A 27,146-nucleotide genomic window follows, 5' to 3' on the forward strand; every position below is an offset into this window, starting at 1 on the left:
CCCAGTTTATAATACACTATGAATGATTCATTACTGAGCTTCCTACCGTCTTGCTGTAACTGCAGCTATTCTGTCTCCTACCATGCTTTTTAATTAAAGGGATGAAAGGAGAATTGCTTTTAATTACAGGACATTTATTGGGGCATCCTACAATAAAATAAGCCGATACCTACAGGTGTTATATACTGTGAAACACAATGTGTGTTATCGTAATACATTGTTCATGATGTAATTTTTTTATGTATGTTTCCATGTCTTTGAAGCATTTTTGAGAGGTTAGATGAGTGTGAAAACGTCTATTAGTTTCCATTTCCTCAACTTCACCCCCTCTAAACATTTCAGTGTATAATGTAACATGTACTACCATGGAAATATGCTATCCTGTGTTAATGTATAAATCACCTGTATAAACAATACTAATATCCTTCCTAATAAATACTTAAAGTACATTTTAATGTTGCCATCTGGTGGTGAATATGTCAGAGATGCCATCACTTCATGATGTTATGCAATGTCTTGATATACCACTGTTGCTGAGGCAAAACGTGTCGGTGCTCATGTTAAGGTAACGATTGGCACGTGTTTTTCTGTTGCTCACTAGATAAACGAGATTTCAGTCTTGGAGGTGTTTCCTGGCCGATTCCGCGTTTGGTTAATGATGTTTGTTCCCGATGAGCCACTGTAGACGCAGAAGCCTATTTCACTTCCTCAAAAACCGCAGAATGAATCTATGATAACTCATGAAATCGGTAATAAATGTTAACGTTTTTGCTGATTATATTTTAGTTGCCCAATTTTACATCTAACTAAGATGTTTGGTGCAGTATTTCTCAAGTTAATAAATGTGCGGTGTGTTGTCTGATGTAAACAAGTCGTGTTGTCTTATATAAACAGTCGGAGCTGCTGTCTCACTGTATGCTATTGGATAGAGAACAATCGCCGCAGCTGTTCACCCCATGTTAGTGGGCAAATGGACATCGTCAAATAAAAACCCAACCAACCCGTTGTGTTGCACGGATGTTACAAACTCCATTTTAGACGAGACTGACTTTATGACCAAAATTATCCTATTTACACTTTAGTACATTTTGACACTAGAATAACTGTTTCTGACTCATATTGATGCTACAAAGGCAGTTTTCAAAGGGATTCGTTGCTGTGATTATTGCTATACATAGTGTATTCTATCTACAATGAGATATGACATGGTTAAAATTCTTTAGTTTATTCAAAACATAATTGGGGAAATGGTACAATAGTTATTTTGCCACAGTAAATTAATGTGCAGCACAGGTAGTAGACTTGCAGTACACTTATCTACAGGGTTATAATCTTTATATATTGTAATGAAACAGCAGGGAGCAGGTCTCGAACCCTCGACCTCCTAGCCCGAGGTCCGGCGCGCTATCGACTGTGCCGCAAAAGCATGCTCGAGCGGCAGAGTCGATTTCCGCGCTTATAAACACAGGGTCGTTACAATATGTTGTATAAGTGTCTATCTTTTGAATATTTATTTTAATGTTGATGCCCAAAGTCAGAGTCATCGTGATTTCTTATAGACTAACATGCCTTGTCTGCACAGGGAACATACACTTTGATTGACAGTTATTGTTTTGAGGGGGGGGGGGGTTGCAGAGATGGATTTGTTGTATGTGCAAGAGGATGCTGTGTACATGCGTGTGCTTGTAGATAGTGGATAGTGTAACCCACTTATAGCCCGCTGGATCTGCTACAGCCACCACTGTGTAAGGAGGGTGAATCTGAAGCATGTGTCAAAGCTATGTAGACAGCAACATGATCGCAGCATTCCCACCAGGTGGAGCTCTTGTCACCATAGGGCCAGATCAGAATTAGATCTTTGTATTCTATTTCTTGTCTTATTTTAAGGAGTCGCTCTCTGGTCTGTCAGAAAGCAGAAATAGAACAGTTAAACACACACGCAGCAAAACTCCACAGAAATAGAAGCCAAGAGGTCAGAAGACAGAGATGGTTTTGGTCTTGTGTTTCACCACTTTTGATGACCCCAGGGCTATTTTTCCCTTCACTGAAGTTTTCTGAGACACACATGATTCATAAGATACAGGAAAACACATTACTAAAACTTACGCCCCGTCATCAGTCCCCGAATTAGGTCTGATGACCAACTGAAAGGAAAACATCAGGGCCATCACACATTATAGAACACAAAAACATAATGGTCTATGACTGTAAAAGGTGTTGTGAATTTAACATAAGGAGCTTCAACTTAAGTGTTACCCAATAACTTTGTTGAGATTGTGTTATCATTTAGTCCCATCCTCTCTGCCAATAGCTGTGGAGCACCTAGTGCCATTTCCCAATGGTGGAATCCCCTAGTGGCCTGTCTAGACGGGATCCACAGTGAGATTGCACCACACTGCTACTGCAACAGCAAACATTGTACCCAGCTACAAAGTCTTGCACATGTATCCTACTGAGGTGCAGAGTCTAATGGTGGAGAACAGTGTCTCAACATCTTTTGTACCTGCCTGGGACAATTTACATTAAAACAAGCTCTTTACAGCATACACAATCAGTGTCAGGGTTATAATTTTTGTGTTATATAAATGTCTATCTTTTGAATATTTATTTTAATGTAGATGGCCAAAGTCTGTGTCATCGCATTTTTTTATAGCCAACCAATGCCTGTGTTCGTGCACAGGCAACATACACTTTGATTGACAGTTACTGTTTTGAGTGAACCGCATCCTTACCAGTCAGTAGCAACAAAGAATGGAAGGTGTTGAACACTTACGCAAATTAGTTTAACTTAATTTTATTAAAATAACATGAAATAAACAACATTCTCAGGTTTACAATAAAAAAGAAATGTACCTCCTGAAAGAGACATGGCAGACAAAATGCAAATTAGATTTCAAATAATTGTTTAAATATTAAAGACAATTGCCCAATATCCAGCTCATGATGGTTTACCCAAAGAGAAGGCTGATTAATATGTGTGGGTAACTACTGATCAGAACACTCTGCAAAGCCATGAACCAATCACATGGACCGTAGAAACATAGCCATTGCGTTTGTTAAAATGTTAAAATAAAAATCAATCAGTCATGCTTGACAAGTTATAATGTTTTCCAGAATTAAGGAAAAAAATGATAAAAGCATGAAGATGAAGACATTGATAATAATTTCAAATCTCTATCTGATTTAAGACTATGTACAATCAAATACCCCTGCAAAACCAATAGATGGATCACAATGTTTTTGATAAGAATCATCCTAGAAGGTGGTTGTCCAGGGTGTCTTGGTCTAGGCTTCATCTCCTCTTCAGGCAGGTCAGCTTAGAGAATATCTTCTTCATAAGAAAGTAGGGCAGTCAGTCCTGTCAGACAGAAAGGTGTGCTTCACAGCTCAGAGATAGAGAGCCTCTTATTTCACTCTCTCTCAGGCATTTCCTTCACTGTCTCTGCCTCTCTGTCCCCAGGTAGGTGTGCTTTCTTTCACATATTTACATGTTCCACTAACTGCATTGCCACTCTGTCCATTGCACCCATTTTAGCAATGGAGAAAATTACAGTAGGCCTCTGATTAACCCTATAATTTGCATGAATTTCATTCACCATCAATCATCTCCAACCCAATCGGTAGTCAATATTTTTCTCTTCTCTCCATACCAAAACAGTCACTGGAAAAACTCAGTCAGTGACTGAAATCCCATATTGATCCCATCCACCGTCACTGTCAGAGGATTCCTTTTACCCCCAGTCACTCCTCTTTTTCTACGCCATACAATGCCTTGCAAAAGTATTCATCCCCTTTGCATTTTCCTATTTTGTTGCATTATAACCTGTAATTTAAATAGATTTGTATTTCATATAATGGAAATACACAAAATAGTCCAAATTGGTGAAGTGAAATGAAAAAAATAACTTGTTAAAAAAACAAACAAAAAATAAATAAATAAACTGGTGCAAACAATTACCTTCAGAAGTCACATAATTTGTTAAATAAAGTCCATCTGTGTGCCTATCTAAGTGTCACATGATCTGTCACATGATCTCAGTATACATACACCTGTTCTGAAAGGCCCCAGAATCTGCAACACCATTAAGCAAGGGGCACCACCAAGCAAGCGGCACCATGAAGACCAAGGAGCTCTCCAAACAGGTCAGGGACAAAGTTGTGGAGAAGTACAGATCAGGGTTGGGTTATAAAAAAATATCTGAAACTTTGAACATCCCACAGAGCACCATTTAATCCATTATTAAAAAATGGAAAGAATATGGCACCACAACAAACCTTCCAATAGAGGGCCACCCACCAAAACTCACAGACCAGGCAAGGAGGGCATTAATCAGAGAGGCAACAAAGAGACCAAAGATAACCCTGAAGGAGCTGCAAAGCTCCACAGCGGAGATTGGAGTATCTGTCCATAGGACCACTTTAAGCCGTACACTCCACAGAGCTGGGCTTTACGAAAGAGTGGCCAGAAAAAAGCCATTGCTTAAAGAAAAAAAATAAGCAAACACGTTTGGTGTATGCCAAAAGGCACTCCCCAAACATATGGAAGAAGGTAATCTGGTCACGAGACTAAAATGTAGCTTTTTGGCCATCAAGGAAAACGCTATGTCTGGCGCAAACCTAATACCTCTCATCACCCTGAGAACACCATCCTCACAGTGAAGCATGGTGATGGCAGCATCATGCTGTGGGGATGTTTTCATCGGCAGGGACTGGGAAACTGGTCAGAATTGAAGGAATGATGGATGGCTCTAAATACAGGGAAATTCTTGAGGGAAACCTGTTTCAGTCTTCCAGAGATTTGAGACTGGGACGGAGGTTCACCTTCCAGCAGGACAATGACCCTAAGCATACTGCTAAAGCAACACCTGAGTGGTATAAGGGGAAACATTTTAATGTCTTGGAATGGTCAAAGCCCAGACCTCAATCCAATTGAGAATCTGTGGTATGACTTGAAGATTGCTGTACACCAGCGGAACCCATCCAAGCAAGAGCAGTTTTCCCTTGAAGAATGGGCAAAAATCCCAGTGGCTAGACGTGCCAAGCTTATAGAGACATACCCCAAGAGACTTGCAGCTGTAATTACTGAAAAGGTGGCTCTACAACGTATTGACTTTGGGGGGGGTGAATAGTTATGCACGCTCAAGTTTTCATTTCTTTTGTCTTATTTCTTGTTTGTTTCACAACAAAAAATATTTAGCATCTTCAAAGTGGTAGACATGTTGTGTAAATCAAATGATACAAACCCCCAAAAAATCTATTTAATTCCAGGTTGTAAGGCAACAAAATAGGAAGAATGCCAAGGGGGGTGAATACTTTCATAAGCCACTGTAGATATTTGTGTGTGTGTGTGTGTGTGTGTGTGTGTGTGTGTGTGTGTGTGTGTGTGTGTGTGTGTGTGTGTGTGTGTGTGTGTGTGTGTGTGTGTATGCTCATGCACACACGTGTATGTTTTGGAACAGGAGCAGGTAGGAGGGACAGGTTGGGTATTGTAGTTCTAGAACACAGGCAGTCTGCTATAGGTGGAAGTGAAGGCGTTAATGTCCTCAGTGTGGGAGGCTCTGTGCATGGAGGGTTCTGAGGCACTGCGGTTGATCTTAGGCAGGGAATGCTGGAGCAGCTCAATTGACGACAGGATCTGGAAGAGAGGGAGAGGGAAAGAGAGAGAGAAAGAGGGGTAGATTGGATGAGTACCGGGAAGCACTCCCATCAAATTTGGAGGCCTTTACTAGTGCCATTTGCATTAAACTCCAGAGACCTTTCAACCCACTTCAGCCAATAAAGGTGTCAAGATAATGTACAGAGAAAACTCATTAGCTAGTACCTGGGGGAACAGTGGCCTCTCGTCCTTGATTTTCTTGATGCAGTCGGCCACCAGCCTCTTCATGGCCTTAGGACAGCTCTTATAAAGCTTACTGAGGTCTGGAGACAGGTACCCCCGGCCCACCATGAAGATGATCTATAGAGGGAGAAAAAGGGTTAGAGGTCAGGGGTAAGGAATAGAGGTCTGAGACAGGTACCCCCGGCCCACCATGAAGATGATCTGACAATGGAGACAGAGATGAGGGATTGCAGTGTTATTGGTTTCTGTGGAGGTCACAACCAGTCACTAATAATACCTGTGAGACAGTCCTTATGACAGAACTTGACTATGGCCCTAAGGGTAGAGGGTAGAGCTGCCGCTTTCAAGGTGCGGGACTCTAACCCGGAAGCTTACAAGAAATCATGTTATGCCCTGTGACGAACCATCAAACAGGCAAAGCGTCAATACAGGGCTAAGAAAGATTGAATCATACTACACCGGCTCCGACGCTCGTCAGACGTGGCAGGGCTTGCAAACTATTACAGACTACAAAGGGAAGCACAGCCGCGAGCTGCCCAGTGACACGAGCCTACCAGACGAGCTAAATCACTTCTATGCTCGCTTCGAGGCAAGCAACACTGAGGCATGCATGAGAGCATCAGCTGTTCCGGACGACTGTGTGATCACGCTCTCCGTAGCCGACGTGAGTAAGACCTTTAAACAGGTCAACATACACAAGACTGTGGGGCCAGACGGATTACCAGGACGTGTGCTCTGAGCATGTGCTGACCAACTGGCAGGTGTCTTCACTGACATTTTCAACATGTCCCTGATTGAGTCTGTAATACCAACATGTTTCAAGCAGACCACCATAGTCCCTGTGCCCAAGAACACAAAGGCAACCTGCCTAAATGACTACAGACACATAGCACTCACGTCCGTAGCCGTGAAGTGCTTTGAAAGGTTGGTAATGGCTCATATCAACACCATTATCCCAGAAACCCTAGACCCACTCCAATTTGCATACCGCCCAAACAGATCCACAGATGATGCAATCTCTATTGCACTCCACACTGCCTTTTCCCACCTGGACAAAAGGAACACTTATGTGAGAATGCTATTCATTAACTACAGCTCAGCGTTCAACACCATAGTACTCTCAAAGCTCATCATTAAGCTAAGGATCCTGGGACTAAACACCTCTCTCTGCAACTGGATCCTGGACTTCCTGATGGGCCGCCCCCAGGTGGTGAAGGTAGGTAGCAACACATCTGCCACGCTGATCCTCAACAGTGGAGCTCCCAGGGGTGTGTGCTCAGTCCCCTCCTGTACTACCTGTTCACCCACGACTGCATGGCCAGGCACGACTCCAACACCATCATTAAGTTTGCAGACGACACAACAGTGGTAGGCCTGATCACCGACAACAACGAGACAGCCTATAGGGAGGAGGTCAGAGACCTGGCCGGGTGGTGCCAGAATAACAACCTATCCCTCAACGTAACCAAGACTAAGGAGATGATTGTGGAATACAGGAAAAGGAGGACCGAGCACACCCCCATTCTCATCGACAGGGCTGTAGTGGAGCAGGTTGAGAGCTTCAAGTTCCTTGGTGTCCACATCAACAACAAACTAGAATGGTCCAAGCACACCAAGACAGTCGTGAAGAGGGCACGACAAAGCCTATTCCCCCTCAGGAAACTAAAAAGATTTGGCATGGGTCCTGAGATACTCAAAAGGTTCTACAGCTGCAACATCGAGAGCATCCTGACTGGTTGCATCACTGCCTGGTACGGCAATTGCTCGGCCTCTGACCGCAAGGCAATACAGAGGGTAGTGCGTATGGCCCAGTACATCACTGGGGCTAAGCTGCCTGCCATCCAGGACCTCTACACCAGGCGGTGTCAGAGGAAGGCCCTAAAAATTGTCAAAGACCCCAGTCATAGACTGTTCTCTCTACTACCGCATGGCAAGCGGTACCGGAGTGCCAAGTCTAGGACAAAAAGACTTCTCAACAGTTTTTACCCCCAAGGCATAAGACTGCTGAACAGGTAATCAAATGGCTACCCGGACTATTTGCATTGTGTGTCCCCCCCAACCCCTCTTTTACGCTGCTGCTACTCTCTGTTTATCATATATGCATAGTCACTTTAACTATACATTCATGTACATACTATCTCAATTGGGCCGACCAACCAGTGCTCCCGCACATTGGCTAACCGGGCTATCTGCATTGTGTCCCGCCACCCCCTCTTTTACGCTACTGCTACTCTCTGTTCATCATATATGCATAGCCACTTTAACCATATCTACATGTACATACTACCTCAATCCGCCTGACTAACCGGAGTCTGTATGTAGCCTCGCTACTTTTATAGCCTCGCTAATGTATATAGCCTGTCTTTTTACTGTTGTTTCATTTCTTTACTTACCCATTGTTCACCTAATACCTTTTTTGCACTATTGGTTAGAGCCTGTAAGTAAGCATTTCACTGTAAGGTCTACACCTGTTGTATTCGGCGCACGTGACAAATAAACTTTGATTTGAGAGAGACAGAGAGAGAGAGAGATACTAGATAGAAATAAGTAAATTTATGCCAGTGGCTGAAACTGGGTCACACAATCTTAGTTATTGTAACGGCAGCCTTCCTCCTCTTCGTCTGAAGAGGAGGTGTAGCAGGGATCAGACCAAGACGCAGCGTAGTTCGTGCTCAACATATTTAATTAAGACGATAAACGTGAACACTTACACAATACAAAAATAACAAACGTGGCAAACCGAAACAGTCCTCTCTGGTGAAACGAACACAAAGACAGGAAACAACCACCCACAAACCCCAACACAAAACAAGCCACCTAAATATGATTCCCAATCAGAGACAACACAAAACACCTGCCTCTGATTGAGAACCATATTAGGCCAAACATAGAAACAGACAAACTAGACACACAACATAGAATGCCCACCCAGCTCACGTCTTGACCAACACTAAAACAAGTAAAACACACAAGAACTATGGTCAGAACGTGACAGTTATATTTGATTTGTTAAAATCAAACAAGGCAGGACAGGTCAAGGGCCTATATCTGTCCCTACATTTAGCACAACTGAAATAGAGACTACCATGGTTTTAGAGATGGCTGTGTGGCAGGCTGGGTTTACCTGGTCTCTGTTGGCTATCTGTGAGTATGGCAGCTCTCCCGTCATCAGCTCATGGAGGACAACACCGTAGGAGTACACATCAGACTGGAAACTATAGGGCATGTTGTCCTGCATACGGATAACCTCAGGAGCCTGAGAACAGATGATAGAATAACAGACAAACGTGTTTAAATTGATTTCATTTTTAATTCCAGGAACCATAATGAGTACATCTCAAAGGTGTGGCTTCTAAGTTTCATTTTCAAAAGAGACAAGTCAAACGATTGCTGGAGTGCACAGCCACCAAAACGAACACATTTTCCCAGATTAAGAAACTGCTCCCCTTAACCCAGGGGTGGGCAATTCCAGTCCTCGGGGGCCTGATTGGTGTCACAGTTTTGCCCCAGCTAACACAACTGACTCCAATAATCACCTAATCATGATCTTCAGTTTAGAATGCAATTTGATTAATCAGCTGTGTTTGCTAGGGATGGAGAAAAAGTGTGACACCAATCAGGCCCCAGAGGACTGGAGTTGCCCACCCCTGCCTGAACCCCATCTCTCAGGCCCAATCTCAACAGCAACGAAAGTAAGGTATTTTTTCTTCTAGTGTGACATTGACATTTTCCTCTTACTGACCATCCACAGTATGGACCCTGAGGGTTGCTCCACCTGGTGAGAACCACTCCACCTGGCCTTGACCGTGGCCAGACCAAAGTCTCCTATCTTCACCGTCAGGCCCTCATGTAGGAAGATATCTGTACCACTGTCAAGGAAGCAGAGCTGTGGCAGACTGCTGAATCTGTGAAAAATACTACGACTCTGAACTCATACATCATTTGTCTAATTTCAAGCCAACACTATTTTCTATTCAGTTGTCACAACAAAGTGACAGAGCTTAAAACAGTGAAGAAAAGGATACTGTTTGACTTCATGTCCCGGTGGATGATGTTTTTGGCGTGCAAATAGCTGAAAGAAAAATATAGTGAAAATGGGAATTTACGACATTTCAGTTGCATGTTAATAATACAATAATAAACATAATATCCTTCTAAAGCTATCACCTTTTTATAGCGTCAATCTAAAGCTAACACCCTTGTAAACCTAGTATTCCTATAGAGCTATAAGTAGCACCAATCTACACCTAAGCTTGTCCCTGCTGTGTGGACTCACTCCATGCCCTGAGCTGTCTGCCTGGCGATGTCTATAAGCTGGAACATCTGGAAGTTGGTCTCCTGGACGTGAAGGTGTTTGTAGAGGCTGCTGCCCTCACACCACTGGGTCACGATGGCCAGGTTGTCCTTCGTCATGTAGCCCATGAACAACAGGATGTTGACGTGCCGCGTTTTCCTGCGGCCAAAAAGAAGGAGAGAGACATACAGACAGCGAGAGAGCAAGAGTGAGAGAGCGATACAGGAAGAGGAAATCACCAAAACAAAGATGAGATAATGCTGCATAAAGATAATCTACCAACAATAAACACATAAGGTCAATCTATTGCTCTCTCTAAAGTGATGAATACAATAAGAATATCACTATAGGGCAACAGAAAGCCTAGTGGTTAGAGCGTTGGGCCAGTAACCGAAGGGTTGCTAGTCAAACAAGGTGAAAAATCTTGAGCAAGACACTTAACTCTATAGGGGTCGCTGTTAATAATGGCAGACCCAAGTCATGACCCCACTCTCTGAAAGTGTCTCAGTGGGATTTGGGATATGCAAAAAACACATTCCCAATTAATACACACTTGTACATGTGTGCAATAGGAGAAATATAAGCACCCACCAAATTATTATTATTATAGTTCTCCTCACTACTCTCACCCTCTCTTACCTAAGGACAGCCACCTCGTTTCTGAAGGCCTGGAACTGCTCTGGCGTGGGGTCAATCACCTTTAGGATCTTCACCGCTACGTCACCTACAACAGACAAACAACGTGGTACAGAAACTGTCTAAGCTGCTGTGTGACCATGTAGACTAGGCTCAGTACAAGTGTTCAAGTCAACTCATACGCGGGATTGGAAGATCCAGAACTCCTCACAAATCTTTGTAGACCTTCGTAACAGCATAACCAAGCATTACAAGCATTGTGTTTATCCAACAGGTGCAATCCAAAAGCATGCTCACCGTGCCATTTCCCTTTGTATACCGTTCCGAAGGAGCCTGAGCCGATACAGGAGTGTAGCACCACTTCACTGGCCTCAATCTCCCAGTAGTAACTGGAGTCCCGCTTGTCCCTCGGACGCTGCAGTGGGATAGTCAATATAAGGCCACATTCTCCATCTAAAGTAGATCTTACATACAATTCACTTATGCAGTTATTCCTACACTCTTACAAAAAAAGGTGCTATCTAGAACCTAAAAGGGTTCTTCGGCTGGCCCATAAGAGAACCCTTTGAAGAACCCTTTTTGGTTCCAGATACAACCATTCTGGGTTCCATGTAGAACCCTTTCCACAGAGGGTTCTACATGGAACCCAGAATGGTTCTACCTGGAACCAAAAAGGGTTCTACCTGGAACCAAAAAGTGTTATTCTATTGGGACAGCTGAATAACCCTTTTGGAACCCTTTTTTTAAATGTAGGAATTAAAAGTACTATTGAGATGCTATTCATTCACAGTCAGTGTACAAACTACAGGGGCTGTCTAACTTACTATTTTGTGTTTCTCCTGAGTGTTGAATGAAGGAGCCCTTTCTCGTCTGTCTGGAGCTGGGGTGTTAGACTGGGACCAGCCTGTGGGACTCTGGCTGGGGGAACTCCCGCCTAGGAAGGGAAGATGGACCAATGGTATTTAGGATGGCAGGTTATGACAGAAAGTGTTGTTGTGGGATGTTGTGCATGTTTCCATTAGCTTAGCAGAAACTGTGCCACTCATGTGAGGTAACCACCTTTTAAAATCTTACCTGAGTCATGATTACGCATTGCTTCATGATTACGCATTGCTTCCTAGGAAAACACAAAACAAAATATTCTTTCAGATTTTTACACATATCAAATGAACACAAGTTATTCAACAGTTTCATCATTCAGTTAGATACATAAACTATAAAAGCATGTGGATACTAGTCTGTTGAAAGGCATGCCATGTTATTTATCACACAACACTCTGACACTCTGCCTCCTAACCTTGTCTGGGCTCTCTGACGTCGCCTCAACAAAAGAGTTGGAGAAGCGAATAATATCTACTCTCCTCTTCAGCCAGAAACACCTGCACCATGAGCTAGGGGAGGTATTCAGATCATCTAGCTACTCCCCATCAGGGCACAACACAGTGGGACAGGAAGGAAAGGGAGACGAGGAGAGATAGTGCTACCCAGGTGTTACATTTTGTGGGCATATTAGATACAGCATTCAAGTTATCATTTTTCCAAATACACGGGTATGGAAATTAATGAATCAGAAAGGAATACAGTAAAGTGCAGGATATAAAAAGTGAAATGAAACAAAGAGAATAGAACACAATCAAGGAAATCATGCAAAGTAAATTGTAATCATGCTAGATTAATTACTTAGTAGAAAGAATAAGGGGGAGGGAGGGAGGGAGGGATTACAGAAGTTACGCAGAGAAGATGGTTGAGATTCCTGGTGTGTAAGAAGGGCCAGATCGGGCAGGGAGGTTATTTTAAGATGGGCTGCCTGGACCTCCAGGAGTCCCCTGGGGACCCGCCTGGTGTGTTGTTACCTCGATCATGCTGCTGTCGACGGGCATGGTGGTGCTGACCATGTGGACGTTGGGCGTGGAGGTGGAGCGCTGCCTCTGGGACAGAGCGCCCACCGTGGGTGGGTAGGGGGCCGTGTAGTTGAAGGCATGAGGGGTGGAGCAGCGGTGCAGAGAGCTGAGGGGTGAATACAGGGGCAACATCAGGCTTAGGAAAAGTAGGGACACTGAACACAACACAACACATTAAGTGCATCAGTAAGATAGAATAGTGTCATGGTTTTGTCATGAAAATTGTTTGGATAATCAAGGATCAAATATTATTACCATGATTGAATAATTACTATTTTTGTTTATCTTAGTCTGAGATACCATTGAGTGGCTCTTCTAATGCAAAAAATTATAATAATTCACACACAAGATAATTCTACAACTTCTTACAATCAATCTCACAGGGGTGTAGTGGATGGCAGCTTGTCAGTTTCATTTCTGCCATTATGTGACATTTTTCTCAGGCACACCCTAGAACACCCTCACTATGTGACATGGTTAGAAGGCAGTTTCTGTTTCAGGCAGTGACAGTTTGACACTACATCTCAAAATCTATCCTCTACTTTCTTGATAGTTGAACAAACACAGTCCTGTACACATTGAGATTCTACTAAATTCAATAACAGGAAAATGTTCTAGGTATTAGGATTTCCATTCTACAAATACGACCCCATTCACTAGGGGAAGTATTTCAACCTCAGTGTTTGCCAAGTATTTGCTATGATGTTACGCTACAAAGCTCACCAGTCAAAGTTAGCACAAATCCTACCAAAACAATTCACATGGTACAGATGTGGGATCTTAATTTGAACAGCAGCAAAAGAATCCTACAGCAACAGGATTTTAAATGTCACACTTTTCCGCCGATGTAACGTTTAATCTGTGATTAGGCTATTAGCTGGCCAAAATTGGGCTACATGAAAAGTGCAATTCTGCTAATATAACCGTTTGTTAGTGCGGTAGATTTACATATATTTCTGTGAATTTATGTAAATCTCGAACGCTCATCAGCATTTCCTGCAGCGCAAGGAAATTCTCAGCAACAACAGAGTAATCAAATTAAGATCCAATATCAGAGTAGTACAAATTTCACAATAACTTGAAGGGAAAGGATATGGTTTTTAATTTCTTGCATGTGTCATGCTTTTCTAGGAGCCTATGCAACTCATGATTGCTAGTTAGCCTTTTCAGAATGGTGGTAGGTGACAATTCTCCTTGCACTCTCATTAAAGTTCTTGTTGATTCAGTGATGCTTAGTGTGATGCTGGTCTTGGTTCACTGCTGACTGGAAAGTATATTGTACTGTCAGTTGCTGGTGAAAGTGGCACTACATGCGAGTGACATACCATAACAGCACTCATAATGTATTAAACCACACTTCTAACCCTGTAAAGCACTCTATGAGAACAAATCCCCCTTTTGGCCAAAACAGGACTTTGTTTTGAAGAGCATTTGAGATTGTTCTGCACTGAACAACTTGATACTGTGTGCGAGATAATTTGGCAACGATCTGAGTGCTTTTAAACTGTTATAAATGCTTCTGAAACAACAGCCTCTTTTCACACCTCTGGTTACATCATAAAGCTGGAGACAAAAAACAGGCATTGATTCGGTTTGAGGCCTGGGTTAAGGTGCTTTACAACTTACAGCTGCATCAGCTGAGGGCCAGTCAAATGGCAACCAAAGAACCCTTAACATTTGGCCACCATTACCTCTGAGAGCCAAGGACTTAGTAAACCTTACTGTACTGTAGTTAAATCAATTACAACCACACGCAACCCTTAGCCGTCATTAAATGGTAAGTCAAGAGGAAGACTTTGGCTGTACTTCTGTAGTTATTTGATTGCTGATGTTCTGTTGCTGCCTGGAGATAGCCTTGCTCACAGTACCAGGGTGAAAGAGGTCCATGGGACCAGTATCACTCATGGGTCAGAAGTGATAGGTCAGAGTTCAAGAGCAGGAGGGGTGGCTTTACCTGCTGGGGAGTCGGGACAGCGATTCTCTCATTCGCCGAGAAGTAAGAGGAGGAAGAGATGGACCCCCACTTTCACCTGGTGTCGGGAACAACCTAGAGAGAGAGGGAGAGAGAGAGTTTCAAGCTTTATTAGTCATATGTACAGGATACACATGGTATACACTGTCCAACGAAATGCTTAATTGCAGGATCCTTCTCAACAATCCAACATAAATAAGAAACAAAAAATCTACAAATGTATCTCTTCATGGCCAGTGATAGCCATCTACAAATGTATCTCTTCATGGCCAGTGATAGCGATCTACAAATGTATCTCTTCATGGCTAGTGATAGCGATCTACAAATGTATATCTTCATGGCTAGTGGTAGCCATCTACAAATGTATCTCTTCATGGCCAGTGATAGCAATCTACAAATGTATATCTTCATGGCCAGTGATAGCGATCTACAAATGTATCTCTTCATGGCCAGTGAAAGCCATCTACAAATGTATCTCTTCATGGCCAGTGATAGCCATCTACAAATGTATCTCTTCATGGCCAGTGAAAGCCATCTACAAATGTATCTCTTCATGGCCAGTGATAGCCATCTACAAATGTATCTCTTCATGGCCAGTGATAGCGATCTACAAATGTATCTCTTCATGGCCAGTGATAGCGATCTACAAATGTATATCTTCATGGCCAGTGATAGCGATCTACAAATGTATATCTTCATGGCCAGTGAAAGCCATCTACAAATGTATCTCTTCATGGCCAGTGATAGCGATCTACAACTGTATCTCTTCATGGCCAGTGATAGCGATCTACAAATGTATCTCTTCATGGCCAGTGATAGCCATCTACAAATGTATCTCTTCATGGCCAGTGATAGCCATCTACAAATGTATCTCTTCATGGCCAGTGATAGCCGTCTACAAATGTATCTCTTTATGGCCAGTGATAGCCATCTACAAATGTATCTCTTCATGGCCAGTGATAGCCATCTACAAATGTATCTCTTCATGGCCAGTGATAGCCATCTACAAATGTATCTCTTCATGGCCAGTGATAGCCATCTACAAATGTATATCTTCATGGCTAGTGATAGCGATCTACAAATGTATATCTTCATGGCCAGTGATAGCGATCTACAAATGTATATCTTCATGGCCAGTGATAGCCATCTACAAATGTATCTCTTCATGGCCAGTGATAGCGATCTACAAATGTATCTCTTCATGGCCAGTGATAGCCATCTACAAATGTATCTCTTCATGGCCAGTGATAGCCATCTACAAATGTATATCTTCATGGCCAGTGATAGCCATCTACAAATGTATCTCTTCATGGCCAGTGATAGCGATCTACAAATGTATCTCTTCATGGCCAGTGATAGCCATCTACAAATGTATCTCTTCATGGCCAGTGATAGCGATCTACAAATGTATCTCTTCATGGCCAGTGATAGCGATCTACAAATGTATCTCTTCATGGCCAGTGATAGCCATCTACAAATGTATCTCTTCATGGCCAGTGATAGCCATCTACAAATGTATCTCTTCATGGCCAGTGATAGCGATCTACAAATGTATATCTTCATGGCCAGTGATAGCGATCTACAAATGTATATCTTCATGGCCAGTGATAGCCATCTACAAATGTATCTCTTCATGGCCAGTGATAGCGATCTACAAATGTATCTCTTCATGGCCAGTGATAGCCATCTAGAAATGTATCTCTTCATGGCCAGTGATAGCCATCTAGAAATGTATATCTTCATGGCCAGTGATAGCCATCTACAAATGTATCTCTTCATGGCCAGTGATAGCCATCTACAAATGTATCTCTTCATGGCCAGTGATAGCGATCTACAAATGTATCTCTTCATGGCCAGTGATAGCCATCTACAAATGCTTATTTTTGAAATATGGAGATCTAAAGCCTGCATGCAAAACAATGCTCTATGTAAATATCTATCTTCAATGCAGACTGAGAGCACCACAATCATGTATCTTACTTAGCTCTTTTGTTAGTATGTTCCTTATATTGTTTATTCACCCATTGCTGTATACTTGTACTGTTAATATTTATATTGTTTTGTAAGTGTTCTTGCTATTCAATACAAACAGTTAGGTGTTAGCAGCCATTTTGATTTGTGCTGCACAGTAGAGGAGACTTACAGGAGCTGTCTGATGTTGCTCCAATCCACACACATCGTGGGCACTTTGGTGCTGCAATGCTCATGGAATTTGTAGCCACATGTTTGGCAACGGAAACCGTTCAAAAGGAACTTCTGGCATATATCGCAGAAGGCCAACTTCAGAAATGTTTTCCGAACCTGAAAGTTAAAGAGGAAAATTAAGTATTTCATTATTTTCCAGTCGATGCTAACGGCCTGGGTAAACAGTGTAAAATCCTTTATGGCAAGGGTGTCAAACATATGGCCATTCAATCCAGCCCGCGGATTTTTGTTTTTTCAATGTTGTTTTTTTTGGGGTGGGGGGGGACGATATTAAATCGACATTGAAATGACTAAAACCAAATCGAAACTGTGTAGAAATTTATAGTCCCTACATTTACAGTTGAGGTCGGAAGTTTACATTCACTTAGGTTGGAGTCATTAAAACTCGTTTTTCAACCACTCCACAAATTTCTTGTTAACAAACTATAGTTTTGGCAAGTCGGTTAGGACATCGACTTTGTGCATGACACAAGTAATTTTTCCAACAATTGTTTACAGACAGATTATTTCACTTATAATTCACTGTATCACAATTCCAGTAAGTCAGAAGTTTACATACACTAAGTTGACTGTGCCTTTAAACAGCTTGGAAAATTCCTGAAAATTATGTTATGGCTTTAGAAGCTTCTGATAGGCTAACTTACATCATCTGAGTCAATTGGAGGTGTACCTGTGGATGTATTTCAAGGCCTACCTTCAAACTCAGTGCCTCTTTGCTTGACATCATGGGAAAATCATAAGAAATCAGCCAAGACCTCAGAAAAAAAATTGTAGACCTCCACAAGTCTGGTTCATCCTTGGGAGCAATTTCCAAACGCCTGAAGGTACCACGTTCATCTGTACAAACAATAATACGCAAGTATAAACACCATGGGACCACGCAGCCGTCATACCGCTCAGGAAGGAGGCACCTTCTGTCTCCTAGAGATGAACGTACTTTGGTGCGAAAAGTGCAAATCAATCCCAGAACAACATCAAAGGACCCTGTGAAGATGCTGGAGGAAAAAGGTACAAAAGTATCTATATCCACAGTAAAACAAGTCCTATATCGACATAACCTGAAAGGCCGCTCAGCAAGGAAGAAGCCACTGCTCCAAAAACGCCATAAAAAAAGCCAGACTACGGTTTGCAACTGCACATGGGGACGAAGATCGTACTTTTTGGAGAAATGTCCTCTGGTCTGATGAAACAAAAATAGAACTGTTTGGCCATAATGACCATGGTTATGTTTGGAGGAAAAGGGGGAGCCTTGCAAGGCGAAGTACACCATCCCAACCGTGAAGCATGGGTGTGACAGCATCGTGTTGTGGGGTGCTTTGCTGCAGGAGGGACTGGTGCTCTTCACAAAATAGATGGCATCATCAGGATGGAAAATTATGTGGCTCTATTGAAGCAACATCTCAAGACATCAGCCAGGAAGTTAAATCTTGGTCAAAAATGGGTCTTCCAAATGGACAATGACACCAAGCATACTTCCAAAGTTGTGGCAGAATGGCTTAAGGACAACAAAGTCAAGGTATTCGAGTGGCCATCACAAAGCCCTGACCTCAATCCTATAGAAAATTTGTGGGCAGAACTGAAAAAGCGTGTGTGAGCAAGGAGGCCTACAAACCTGACTTAGTTACACCAGCTCTGTCAGGAGGAATGGGCCAAAATTCACCCAACTTATTGTGGGAAGCTTGTGAAAGGCTACCCGAAACATTTGACCCAAGTTGAACAATTTAAAGGCAATGCTACCGCATACTAATTGAGTGTATGTAAACTTCTGACCCACTGGGAATGTGATGAAAGAAATAAAAGCTGAAATAAATCATTCTCTCAACTGTTATTCTGACATTTCACATTCTTAAAATAAAGTGGTTATCCTAACTGACCTAAAACAGGGAATTTTTACTTGGATTAAATGTCAGGAATTGTGAAAAACTGAGTTTAAATGTATTTGGCTAAGGTGTATGTACATTTCCGACTTCAACTGTATAGTCTTTTCACTCTGTCCAGCTTGCTAACCGCTCCCTAGACAGTCAGGGACCATCAAAAATACAAAAGCGATGGATAGAGGACTATTTTGTGCAAATATTTACAACAAGGAAATATAATACATTTTAAGAGTGACCCTCCGGACCTCGGTTAAGACCGAATGCAGCCCGCGGGGTAAAATGAATTTGAAACCCCTGCTTTATGGGTTACTTACAAAGTTGTGCGTCGTCAAGGGGACATGATCTAAGACTTTCACCAGCAGTTCTTCCCCAATTAGTGAGGTAGAGTCGGTATTCCAATCCATACGTGACTTTTTACTGTTAGAAAAGGGACATGACACATTAAGTAAGGTAACAAATACTAGAGAGCACAGACTGACACAACCAACCTTTACAAGACAAGGTCATTCAACATGTCTTAGCCTGAAAGGTTGTATAGCTGCAGAATTATTTTGGAGCAAAAAATAAAACACTTTCTTACAGCATCATATGGACCTACCTCAAGGTAGAAGTTGCCCCTAACCACAGATCTATGATCAGCTTGCCCCACTCCCAATCCTAGCTTTTAACCTTAGGCGGGTGAAATAATACCTCACCCTATATCAGTGGTTAGGGATCATTTCACCTACACTGCGGAGATCCAGTGACACCCCTCTGATCCCCCAGTGCCCAGAGCCCAGAGCATACCTCCTCTGTCCTGGGTGCAGTCTGAAGACAGCACAGCACTCCGGTTGCAGGCCCCGCACCTTCAGCGCTTTGATCAGGCAGCTGTGCAGGGTCATACCTGGCCTCACATTCACCTGAGGGACCACAACTAAAACACTCAACAACAACAACAACACTTACTGGGACCAGTGAAAACACAAACATGTGCATAATATATTATCTTTTGGAATAATGGTATGCCCTTTGGTCTGTGTATGATGATGACAATCAATTTAGGTAGCAATTTTCCACTAACAGACTGCCACACTGCACTTAGGTGACTCAGTTAATTAAGCCCCCACTCAAACAACATTAGCGCAGCAGTGTATTGTTGTTTCCATAATCCCACTCACTCACCGTCCCCTAAACTACTGTATTTCATTGCTTCCATTTGTTTAGTGTCCTTGGGTGTTTTGAAAGGCTCTTCAAATGAAATGTATGATTAGTAATGTACTATTATTATTATTGTTCTAATGGACTCACCACTGTGCGCTGCTGGTTGGGGAGGTAGACGCGGATGGTGCTGCTGGTCTTGGAGTCGGGGATCTTACTGTCGTCGGAGGAGCGGCGCTGGGAGGGGAAGCCCTGCACCATGGTCGGGGAAAGGCAAGGGCCCTCGAACACAGAGTCCTTCATCCCAAAGCCGTTGCTCAGGGTCTTCCATGCTCCCTGGAGGTGCTCCATCAGCAAACACTGGTGCTCTCAGCGCTCTGGGGACATAGTGGGAGTCAAAGTGTTGGGTTGAAATTCATCATATAGCAATGTTTACGCAGTGTCTGTCTTCATTCCCTCACAACTCCCAATACATTTCATATTCTGAAAACTAGCTGAGAAAACTAGAAAGGAGTCTACCTGGTAGTAGTAGTGGTAGTAGCTAGTAGGATTTGACAGTCCTCCAAAACATTCTGTGATTTTATTTGACCATGGGAAAAAGAGTACTGTCAATACAGCAATGGTCCTATTAGGGCTGTGGCGGTCATGCCATTTTGTCAGCCAGTGACTGTCTAGCAAATAACTGCCGGTCTCACGGTAATTGACCGTTAATTAACATAAACACATTTGGCATCTCCTGCCTTCCACGCATGGCCTACAAGACACTGATGCAGACCTTTGGAACATTTTAAAAAGTCTAATAAATCAATTTAATATAGCCTACACCATCACAACAAATCCATGACTTATTTTAGACAGGTCTAAAGAAATATGATACGAAGAAAATGTGGTCTATTTCAGATGTCCTTAGGCCCTGATATGGCTATGCCATATGGCTGTGGGCTACACTAGTTCATTTAGCAGACAAAATTTACTTAGAATTCCGTGGCATTATTTTATAGTATTTTATAGTATTAAGAATACAACTGAACAAAGCTGAATAAAATAGAAAGGATATTTTCTCCAAACTATTTCTGAGGGAGCGCGCACATGAGGCTATTCTGTTTAACAAAGAAACTGGTGCTCCTATATGCCTAATTTAGAGTTATTTATGCAACTTTAACGGTTATTCAAACATTGGGCAATATGTTTGGATTTTTTATACATTCTAAAGCTGCATGATGCGACTCTCATGATGATTTCACAAAAGTTGCATGAAAGGCATGAACTCTGCTTTGTTTTTTGTGCAGGCTGTACACTCTTCATCTGTCTCTCATTCCCAATTTCACAAGCACTTGATAATGCCTTGAATATCCCGGCCCTTTGCGGCCAGTGCTCGTTGTGCCCTGGTTTGAATATAATAATTATAATTCCCTTCTCCTGGCTGTATGCTCCAAAGCACCACTCACTCACATGGCTCTCGCAGATATCTAAATTCTTATTAGCCAATGCCCGTCAAGTGATCAGGTCCTTCTCACAGGCATCTCAGCTCCGAAGTAGGCTACAAGTGAAGACAGACACATCGGGGACGCAACTGCGCGCGTCCTTTTTATCGAATTCTGAAGCGCATATTGAAAATAGAATCACTGTCCACATTTACTTTTTCGTCAGCCAACAAGATGAGTAGGCCTAACAAACAGCAAAAGCACTAGCCTATGTCCATCTACTATCCCCCATAGTACAAAAGTTGACCTATTCTATTGGTCAACTTGTCCTTCTGTGTGAGAAATAAATATTCCAAACATAGTCTGGGACAGCTGTGGGATGCGATAGATCCCAAAATAATGCAACCACTCTCATCAAAAAAAGTTTAAAAGCAACAAGGCTGATGCAACAGATCAGAACGTTTAGCTTAAAATGTTGATAACCTATTAGGCTATTTCTTCACATCATAAGCGCAGCAATGAGCACACGGCAGTAGGCTTTAAGCCGCAAATGTTACAAAATGCAATGAACTAGTGTGAAAACACCATTCTCAAAAGTGACAGCAATTGTGATTATGCATGTAATGCTTTATTATAAAGGGAAATTATCTTCCTCAAACTTGAAACTCAAGCATTGCCTATGTATTGTATGCCAGTTAGGCTCTACATCGGTTGTAAAATGGATTCATGTGCTTAATTTTAAGACGTTATTGTGCCACTTTAGTTGTGATACAAACCTTACCAAAACATATAGGTCTATGGGCTAGTCTACATGAGGTGTGCGACTATGATTTGAAAAATTCACAAAAAAGCCATGTGCTGTTTCTGCCCGTACTGCATACAAGCTGGGCATCATTCACAAGTGATAATATACACTACATGACCAAAAGTATGTGGACACCTGCTCGTCGAACATCTCATTTCAAAATCATGGGCATTAATATGGAGTTGGTCCCCCCTTTGCTGCTATAACAGCCTCCACTCCTCTGGAAGGCCCTTCCACGAGATGTTGGAACATTGCTGCAGGGACTTGCTTCCATTCAGTCACAAGAGCATTAGTGAGGTTGGGCACTGATGTTGGGCGATTAGGCCTGGCTCGCAGCCGGCATTCCAATTTATTCCAAAGATTTTTGATGGGGTTGAGGTCAGGGCTCTGTGCGGGCCAGTCAAGTTCTTCCACACCAATCTCGACAAACCATTTCTGTATGGACCTCGCTTTGAGCACTGGGGCATTGTCATGCTGAAAAAGGTCAAGGGCCTTCCCAAAACTGTTGCCACAAAGTTGGAAGCACAGAATCGTTGAGAATGTAATTGTAAGCTGTAGCATTATGATTTCCCTTCACTGGAACTAAGGGGCCTAGCCCGAACCATGAAAAACTGCCCCAGACCATTACTCCTTCTCCGCCAAACTTTACAGTTGGCACTATGCATTCCGGCAGGTAGCGTTCTCCTGGCATACGCCAAACCCAGATTTGTCTGTTGGACTGCCAGATGGTGAAATGTGATTCATCACTCCAGAGAACACGTTTCCACTGCTCCTGAGTCCAATGGCGGCGAGCTTTACACCACTCCAGCCAACTCTTGGCATTGCGCATGACTATCTTAGACTTGTGCGCTGCTCGGCCATGGAAACTCATTTTATGAAGCTCCTGACGAAAAGTTATTGTGCTGACGTTGCTTCCATAGGCAGTTTGGTACTCAGTTTGGTACTAGTGAGTGTTGCAACCGAGAACAGACGATTTTTACGTGTTACGCGCTTCAGCACTTGGCGGTCCTATTCTGTGAGCTTATGTGGCCTACCACTTTGCGGCCGAGCCGTTGTTGCTCCTAGACGTTTCCACTTCACAATAACAGCAATTACAGTTGACCGGGGCAGCTCAAGCAGGGCAGAAATTTGACGAACTGACTTGTTGGAAAGGTGGCATCCTATGACAGTGCCATGTTGAAAGTCACTGAGCTCTTCAGTGAGGCCATTCTACTGTCAATGTTTGTCTACGGAGATTGCATGGCTGTGTGCTCGATTTTATACACCTGTCAGTAACGGTGTGGCTGAAATAGCCAAATCCACTAGCTTGAAGGGGTGTTGACATACTTTTGTATATACAGTTGAAGTCGGAGGTTTACATACACCGTAGCCAAATACATTTAAACTCAGTTTTTCACAATTCCTGACATTTAATTTTAGTAAACATTCCCTGTCTTAGGTCAGTTAAGATCACCTCTTTATTTTAAGAATGTGAAATGTCAGAATAATAGTTTAGAGAATGATTTATTTCAGCTTTTATTTCTTTCATCACATTCCCAGTGGGTCAGAAGTTTACATAGACTCAATTAGTATTTGGCAGCATTGCCTTTAAATTGTTTAACTTGGGTCAAATGTTTCGGGTAGCCTTCCACAAGCTTCCCACAATAAGTTGGATGAATTTTGGCCCATTCCTCCAGACAGAGCTGGTGTAACAGTCAGGTTTGTAGGCCTCCTTGCTCTCACACGCTTTTTCAGTTCTGCCCACAAATTTTCTATAAGATTGATGTCAGGGCTTTGTGATGACCACTCGAATACCTTGACTTTGTTGTCCTTAAGCCATTTTGCCACAACTTTGGAAGTATGCTTGGGGTCATTGTCCATTTGGAAGACCCATTTGCGACCAAGCTTTAACTTCCTGACTGATGTCTTGAGATGTTGCTTCAATATATCCACATAATTGTTCTCCCTCATGATGCCATCTATTTTGTGAAGTGCACCAGTCCCTCCTGCAGCAAAGCACCCCCACAACATGATGCTCCCACCCCCGTGCTTCACGGTTGGGATGGTGTTCTTCGGCTTGCAAGCCTCCCCCTTTTCCCTCTGAACATAACGATGGTCATTATGGCCAAACAGTTCTATTTTTGTTACATCAGACCAGAGGACATTTCTCCAAAAAGTACGATCTTTGTCCCCATGTGCAGTTGCAAACCATAGTCTGGCTTTTTTATGGCGATTTTGGAGCAGTGGCTTCTTCCTTGCTGAGCGGCCTTTCAGGTTATGTCGATATAGGACTTGTTTTACTGTGGATATAGATACTTTTGTACATGTTTCCTCCAGCATCTTCACAAGGTCCTTTGCTGTTGTTCTGGGATTGATTTGGATTTTTCGCACCAAAGTACATTAATCTCTAGGAGACAGAACGTGCCTCCTTCCTGAGCGGTATGACGGCTGCGTGGTCCCATGGTGTTTATACTTGCGTACTATTGTTTGTACAGATGAGCGTGGTACCTTCAGGCATTTGGAAATTGCTCCCAAGGATGAACCAGACTTGTGGAGGTCTACAATTTTTTTTCTGAGTTCTTGGCTGATTTCTTTTGATTTCCCCTTGATGTCAAGCAAAGAGGCAGTGAGTTTGAAGGTAGGCCTTGAAATACATCCACAGGTACACCTCCAATTGACTCAAATGATGTCAACTACCCTATCAGAAGCTTCTAAAGCCATGACATCATTTTCGGGAAATTTTCCAAGCTGTTTAAAGGCACAGTCAACTTATTGTATGTAAACTTCTGACCCACTGGAATTGTGATAAGGTGAATTATAAGTTAAATAATCTGTCTGTAAACAATTGTTGGAAAAATTACTTGTGTCATGCACAAAGTCGATGTCCTAACCGACTTGCCAAAACTATAGTTTGTTAACAAGGAATTTGTGGAGTGGTTGAAAAACGAGTTTTAATGACTCCAACCTAAGTGTATGTAAACTTCCGACTTCAACTGTATAGTGCATCTGTGACCAACAGATGCATATTTGTATTCCCGTCATGTGAAATCCATTGATTAGGGCCTAATGAATGTATTTCAATTCACTGATTTCCTTATATGAACTGTAACTCAGTAAAATCGGTGAAACTGTTGCATGTTGCAGTTATATTTTTGTTCAGTGTAGTATCATTGATAATATATGATTTATAGTGTATGGTTACATTTAATTTGCTCTTTAAAGACCTAACCTTTGGAATGACTTCAATAGCAACAGTGAATCTATTAAGAGATCTCTCAATAATCATTCTCACGACAGCACATTGGTAGTAGTCAGTGGACTACCACTGACTACTACCATATCAAACCTTGATGAGAGACCAAATGGATAAAAGTAGCTGTAGAATAGATCAAATCTCAGTCCAAATCATGCCCAGCCTATTGTTTTTTTTCTTCTTCTGATAGTGGATATAACGTTGAAGATCTGACGTTGTTTCAAAGGTACAAATCCAACATATGTTATACAAGATTTGCCTATGTTGAAAATTGGTTACCATGATGACATAATACTGTGGTTAAAATGTCACCCTCAAAACACTTTTTGCAAATGCAGTGTATTGTCCACATAGATTCTACGTCAAAATACCTTGACAAATGATGTTGAAACAAGTTGATTCAACCAGTTTGTGCCCAGTGGGTTATAACTACATATTCCAGCTTTCAGAAAAAGTAGAGATGACAAATGCCAACGTGTTATAGAATGAGAATAGAATGTGTTATATGCAATGCATTTACATTTTACAAAATAAGTAAATATATTTGTGCAGGAGAATAGTGGTAGAAATGGCTCAACACAGTCCTCTAATTTACAAGTTTAGAGTCTATTTTCAACTTTTCCTCTAAACATAGATTGAAATAGCATAAACAATGCCACGCTGTCTAAAATATGACAGTAGTCTATCTAGGGCCCTTTTCCGTACGATCCAAACTCCTTCATCAACCGAAACTTTAGACAGATCTATCACCATTTTCCTATCACATTAAAATACACATATTTGTTCTACTGACTCCAACAAGACTCACAGTGATCTGACTCGTGAGAAAGACGACAGCTGCAATCCAATTTTGTGCAGAATTAATGGCACTGCCAGAGCAAACTCACCAACACAAGCTAGAAAACTTCAGCTCCGCCATAACTTGAGCAAAATGTGGAGTCGATGACATCGTCATATTTGCAACGCATTCAGAAAGAAAAAAAGTAGCGGGTTATGATCAATCCAAAATGTTTAGCCCGGAAAGAAAGTAACAATGTATCAAAGTATCAAACCATGAAATAATAACCCACATGAAAGGAACCCCGATGTGTTACTCAACCAACCCCTAAAAAGATCTTTAGCCTTCCTTTCATTACTTACCCTGGGTGAGAGAAAAAAATACAAGCCTACAAGTCCAACAGACACCTTCCCAAAGTCACATGTGAATGACACTCTACAACCGCCCGCTTCTATTTGCCTGATGCCAAATTAAAACTTTAAAAAAGTGGTTGTAGTTATGTTGTCCACATACCAATCAATATTTACGGCGATAAACAGAAGGTGAAAGAGTTTGAGTTCATGTCGTGCGCCTGCCTGACGCCAGTGACTGAAACAGGACCCCACAGTCATAACAAGAATTTCAGCCATACAACTTACTGCGCAAAAATGAGGACACAAATTTAAGTCAGCCCACCAACTCTGACACTATGATATTTACTTTTTATGTGAATAACTAGTGAAAAGTAAACAAAGTCCAAAAAGTGGAGGTGTAGCTTAATAGAAAACAACCACAATTATGTTCTTAATGAACTTTGAATGTGTGATGGAGGTTGGGCACTGACAACCAGCACACAAATTAGACAAGATTTAGCCTAGCTATAGGCATTCAGGATGATTAAAATGTGTTGAGATTGCAATAGGCAGACTTTTCACCAAAATATAAGTCATTCTATCAAAACTTCAAAACAAAAAGGACATTGCTCAATTGCAAACATCTGTGCAATATATGGTGAATCAGCATAAAATGCAGGCAATTATATTATTCAATCATTTTTGTAGACTATA

The 27,146-nt window shown here is 42.2% G+C and overlaps 1 protein-coding gene across 5 annotated transcripts; it reads right to left on the reverse strand.

Annotated features, from left to right (window-relative positions):
• Positions 1-5,354: 5,354 nt before the first annotated feature.
• Positions 5,355-26,738, reverse strand: LOC120061320 (RAF proto-oncogene serine/threonine-protein kinase-like). Of its 5 annotated transcripts, XM_039011048.1 has the most exons (18): positions 26,463-26,735; positions 26,210-26,243; positions 20,012-20,238; positions 19,511-19,623; positions 19,039-19,141; positions 16,786-16,943; positions 14,625-14,717; positions 12,623-12,776; positions 11,844-11,886; positions 11,594-11,703; positions 11,067-11,184; positions 10,773-10,857; positions 10,116-10,292; positions 9,865-9,911; positions 9,582-9,700; positions 8,964-9,095; positions 5,822-5,956; positions 5,355-5,635 (listed from the first exon to the last, which is right to left on the reverse strand). In XM_039011048.1, the coding sequence occupies exons 3-18, from the start codon at positions 20,210-20,212 to the stop codon at positions 5,495-5,497; spliced, it is 1,929 nt and encodes a 642-aa protein (XP_038866976.1). In that variant the 5' UTR covers positions 20,213-20,238; positions 26,210-26,243; positions 26,463-26,735; the 3' UTR covers positions 5,355-5,494. The 5 variants fall into 5 exon arrangements, with proteins under 5 accessions (XP_038866976.1, XP_038866977.1, XP_038866975.1 ...); XM_039011049.1 differs by lacking the exon at positions 26,210-26,243 and having other exon boundaries at positions 26,614-26,738; XM_039011047.1 differs by lacking the exon at positions 26,210-26,243.
• Positions 26,739-27,146: the final 408 nt, after the last annotated feature.

This window comes from Salvelinus namaycush, chromosome 16 (genome assembly GCF_016432855.1).
Source record: "Salvelinus namaycush isolate Seneca chromosome 16, SaNama_1.0, whole genome shotgun sequence".
Lineage (NCBI taxonomy): Eukaryota > Metazoa > Chordata > Actinopteri > Salmoniformes > Salmonidae > Salvelinus > Salvelinus namaycush.

Coding starts and splice junctions, on each gene's coding strand:
- LOC120061320 (XM_039011049.1), bottom strand. CDS start 20,212: ATGGAGCACCTCCAGGGAGCATGGAAGACCCTGAGCAACGGCTTTGGG. Junction 11,704..11,843: donor AATGCGTAATCATGACTCAG/GTAAGATTTTAA, acceptor TTCCCTTCCTAG/GCGGGAGTTCCCCCAGCCAG. Junction 5,957..8,963: donor AGATAGCCAACAGAGACCAG/GTAAACCCAGCC, acceptor CTCCCTCTATAG/ATCATCTTCATGGTGGGCCG.